This window comes from Lactuca saligna, chromosome 2 (assembly GCF_052625555.1).
Source record: "Lactuca saligna cultivar CGN05327 chromosome 2, ASM5262555v1, whole genome shotgun sequence".
NCBI lineage: Eukaryota > Viridiplantae > Streptophyta > Magnoliopsida > Asterales > Asteraceae > Lactuca > Lactuca saligna.
The window spans coordinates 161244400-161248263 of record NC_136418.1 but is presented as its reverse complement, the minus strand read 5'-3'; the positions used below and the strand labels follow the sequence as shown (position 1 = coordinate 161248263).

The 3864-nt window shown below is 33.5% G+C and overlaps 1 protein-coding gene across 1 annotated transcript; it reads left to right on the top strand.

Moving 5' to 3' along the window:
• Positions 1–485: 485 nt before the first annotated feature.
• On the top strand, positions 486–3864 carry LOC145032436 (isovaleryl-CoA dehydrogenase, mitochondrial-like). The gene is made up of 14 exons (XM_078981247.1): positions 486–925; positions 1578–1661; positions 1765–1822; positions 1913–2037; positions 2122–2166; positions 2252–2300; positions 2399–2508; positions 2625–2701; positions 2780–2830; positions 2923–2987; positions 3066–3261; positions 3341–3395; positions 3468–3524; positions 3600–3864. Exons 1-14 carry the CDS (start codon positions 812–814, stop codon positions 3744–3746), a joined length of 1233 nt encoding a protein of 410 aa, XP_078837373.1. The 5' UTR covers positions 486–811; the 3' UTR covers positions 3747–3864.

Below are 3864 nucleotides of genomic sequence, written 5' to 3'. Positions count from 1 at the left end.
GTACACATGTAGTCTAAACTTTAAAGTTTTTATTCATTAGAACCATGAATAATAACTGATTTAAAGTAATACTCATTTCTCTTATAATATTAAATCATTTTTTAGATGTTTTTTATGCCATCTTATATTTTTCACATAACTTTAAAGTTTCAACTATGTATCTAGGTGGACATGACATTTATTTAGTTAGTTGGGACTCTTGAAAAGTGGATCAACATCGATATTAAACACATTTAATAATTAAGACATGCTTGTATTGTTGGCGAGATGGGACAATAACACGACTACGCAACTGACAAACCACAAGTTCAGGCTGCCAATCAGGACTACAAATCCCCGAAGACTAGACAATGTCTTATCCAGAAGCTGTGTAAGTTAATAAGTTGCTTCGGATCAGAAATACTTAATGTGATGATACTGTATCCAAGTCATCGGCTTCATCCAAATACTTTATATACAACTTTAACATAAACAATACTTTTCAAATTTCCATAATTATTTTATTCTTTTTCCGAATGAAGGTAGAAAAAGTTGTTACGTAATCTATCTGTGTTAGGTAGAAGTAGAACTCTTTGGTGGTGGTTTTATCTCTTCTTCCCCCAGAGGCACTCACGGACACATGGCAAAGAAAATATGAAGCCCAAAAATGACCGCTACTCTCTTCGTTTTTGTCGTCACGGAATAGTTTTACAGGGCCCACTCACGCTGTCAAATTCATGAGCCATGCCTGACTTCTGGCGAAGTTTCAATTCTATTTAATCCCTCCCGCCTCATCTCTTCGACTATTCTCTGCACTTTAATTCCAACAAACATGATGATGCACAGACTTGTGAGATTAAGATCAATAGCAAAATCTTCGTCTCGACAAGGCGGAGTTGCGGCGTTATTTTCAACTGCTATGCTGTTCGATGATACTCAAATACAGGTTCCATACGCTAACACCTATCTTTTACTTTTAGGATTAATGCTGGATTTTTTCTGTTATCTATGCTGCTTTGGATTGCGTGTAGTTGGCTCACTCACTCACTCACTCGTTCCAGAGTTTTGCTAGTTCAAATGCCGGGCTGTTTCGCATCATTGACATGGGGATTTAACTCTCCGGTTTTTAATAACTGTTACAATTGAATGCGTTTGCTTCGTACGATAACTAATCGTTTTTCCAATCAAAACTCTGATGTATTTGGGAATTGGGAGTAAGGTTTTTTTGGTATTTGGTAATGGTTATTGGTCAGAATCGGTTTGTTTAGGTATATGCTACTTGTTTGAGTAATTTCTGCATTTTAGGCTTTTTGCAAGTAGTTCGTTTGCTAGGTCTTCGACTCTTTCATATAGCTTGAGGGGTCGGATTTGCAGAAAATTTACAAAATAGACAAATCAAAGCATCAACATCAACATCTCGAGTATTAATTATTGATTTTTCTTACTTTAACCCCTGTTTGTAGGGTTTTGAGAATTTTGAAGGATACTGACTTTATTGTTGTTTAATCTCAATATCTTTACACTCTCCTTCAACTACCATTTCTTGCTTATAGAAGCAAACTTGATTCTTTCCTGACTATATATTGCAATGATGGCAGTTCAAAGAAAGTGTTGCACAGTTTGCCCAAGAACATATTGCTCCTCATGCCTCAAAAATAGACAAAACAAATAACTTCCCACAGGTTTGAAAACAAATCGTGTATTGGTTTTATATATTTTATACAAGTATTCTAATTTCTGATAAAAATTGACTCTGTTTCATACTTTCATGTTATGTTATTACAGGAAGTTAACTTATGGAAACTAATGGGGGACTTCAATCTTCATGGAATTACTGCTCCAGGTAGATCTTCACCTTCTACTTCTCTCCATTTCTTGTTGATTCTCATTTTTTTAATATAAAACAGTTGGAAAATTAATCTTGTTTTTGTAGTTGAATATGGAGGATTAGGTTTAGGTTATTTATATCACTGCATAGCTTTGGAGGAGATTAGTCGTGCATCAGGATCAGTTGGATTATCCTTTGGTGCTCATTCTAATCTTTGTATTAATCAATTGGTAACACCAAAAATCTCTACACTTGTAAATCTTTTATAAAACACTTCACACATGTTTAACATAACATGTTTGTAAATCTTGTAGGTGAGAAACGGAAATGCTGCACAAAAGGAGAAATATTTACCCAAGGTTTTATTTTATTAAAAAAAAAAAACTAATTGTCCAGTAAATGTCAATCTTGTTTTATGTATTGTTTTTTCATGAATCCATGTAGTTAATTAGTGGGGATCATGTTGGAGCTCTTGCAATGAGTGAACCTAATGGTACTTTTTTTTTTATAATTTTACATTTTTTATCATTATCTTGAAGTCTCTACTTGTGAATTAATTATATATATATTTTCTTTTTTTAATATCAACAGCTGGTTCAGATGTTGTTGGAATGAAATGTAAAGCTGAACGTGTTGATGGTGGTTATGTTTTAAATGGGAACAAGATGTGGTGCACCAATGGTCCAACTGCTCAAACTCTGGTAATCTGATCTTAACTTTTATAATAAAATATCTTGAAATTTGAGTATATTTTAAAATTTAAAGATATTGACTTTGTTTATGTATATTTGTTGACTTGTTACTTTGTCAAAATTAGGTGGTTTATGCTAAAACAGATGTAGCTGCTCGTTCTAAAGGGATAACAGCATTTATTATTGAGAAAGGAATGCCTGGGTACATTTTCTATTCATCTGAATGACTTTAAGGGCAAAATTGTCTTTATTTATTTATATATTTGTTGACTTATTACAGGTTTACTACTGCTCAAAAGTTGGACAAACTTGGAATGCGAGGAAGTGATACGTATGTCCATGTTTTCTTTATTTCATTAAATAATATATAACCATATACTTCTCTAATTAAAAATAAAAATACCCGATTCTTACAAATATCAGATGCGAGCTTGTTTTCGACAACTGCTTTGTTCCTAACGAAAATGTTCTTGGTGAAGAGGGAAAAGGTAAACAATTTAGTTTTTCAGAAAAAAAAAAAAAAAAAAAAAAAAAAAACTAAAGTTTTGATGATGTATTGATTTCAGGAGTTTATGTGTTGATGTCGGGGTTAGATTTAGAGAGACTTGTACTCTCGGGTGGACCAATTGGGATAATGCAAGCATGTCTTGATGTTGTTCTTCCATATGTTCGCCAAAGAGAACAATTTGGACGCCCAATTGGAGAGTTTCAGTTAATGGAGGGGAAAATTGCAGATATGTATACTTCTCTCCAGTCTTCAAGGTCAAAATCGTCATTTCCATTTCTAAATCCTAATCATTCCACCACTTACTTTTTACTAACAGTATCTACCTTTTAACAGATCGTATACGTATTCTGTTGCTAGACAATGTGACAATGGAATACTTGTTCCAAAGGTACGTTTTCTTACTTTAAGGGTGGTGCATTGTGCATTAGCAGTTGTACATATTTAATTTTTGGTTTTACAGGATTGTGCGGGAGTTATACTACTTGCTGCTGAACGAGCTACACAGGTTGCACTTCAGGTGAGGGGAATTTGTGAAATTGTGATTTATTTATTTATTTAATGATTTTTTGTTTGTAAATTTTTTTTTTGGCAGGCGATTCAGTGTTTGGGTGGGAATGGGTACGTGAATGAGTATCCGACTGGTCGACTTCTACGGGATGCTAAATTATATGAGATTGGTGCGGGAACGAGTGAGGTTAGAAGAATAATTGTTGGACGTGAGCTCTTTAAGGAACAATGATAAATCAATATTTTTTATTTTACTTGTTTAATTAATCGTCACATGTATACTTTTTTAATGCATGGAGAGTGTAATTCATTACATGACAAAAATAAAGACCGAAAATTATTGATCTGAA

Bases quoted from the DNA above. Each gene is read 5' to 3' on its own strand.
- LOC145032436 (XM_078981247.1), top strand. From the start codon at position 812: ATGATGATGCACAGACTTGTGAGATTAAGATCAATAGCAAAATCTTCG. The intron at 926-1,577 runs GTTCCATACGCT...CAATGATGGCAG, and splicing joins TCGATGATACTCAAATACAG to TTCAAAGAAAGTGTTGCACA. The intron at 2,038-2,121 runs GTAACACCAAAA...TAAATCTTGTAG, and splicing joins ATCTTTGTATTAATCAATTG to GTGAGAAACGGAAATGCTGC.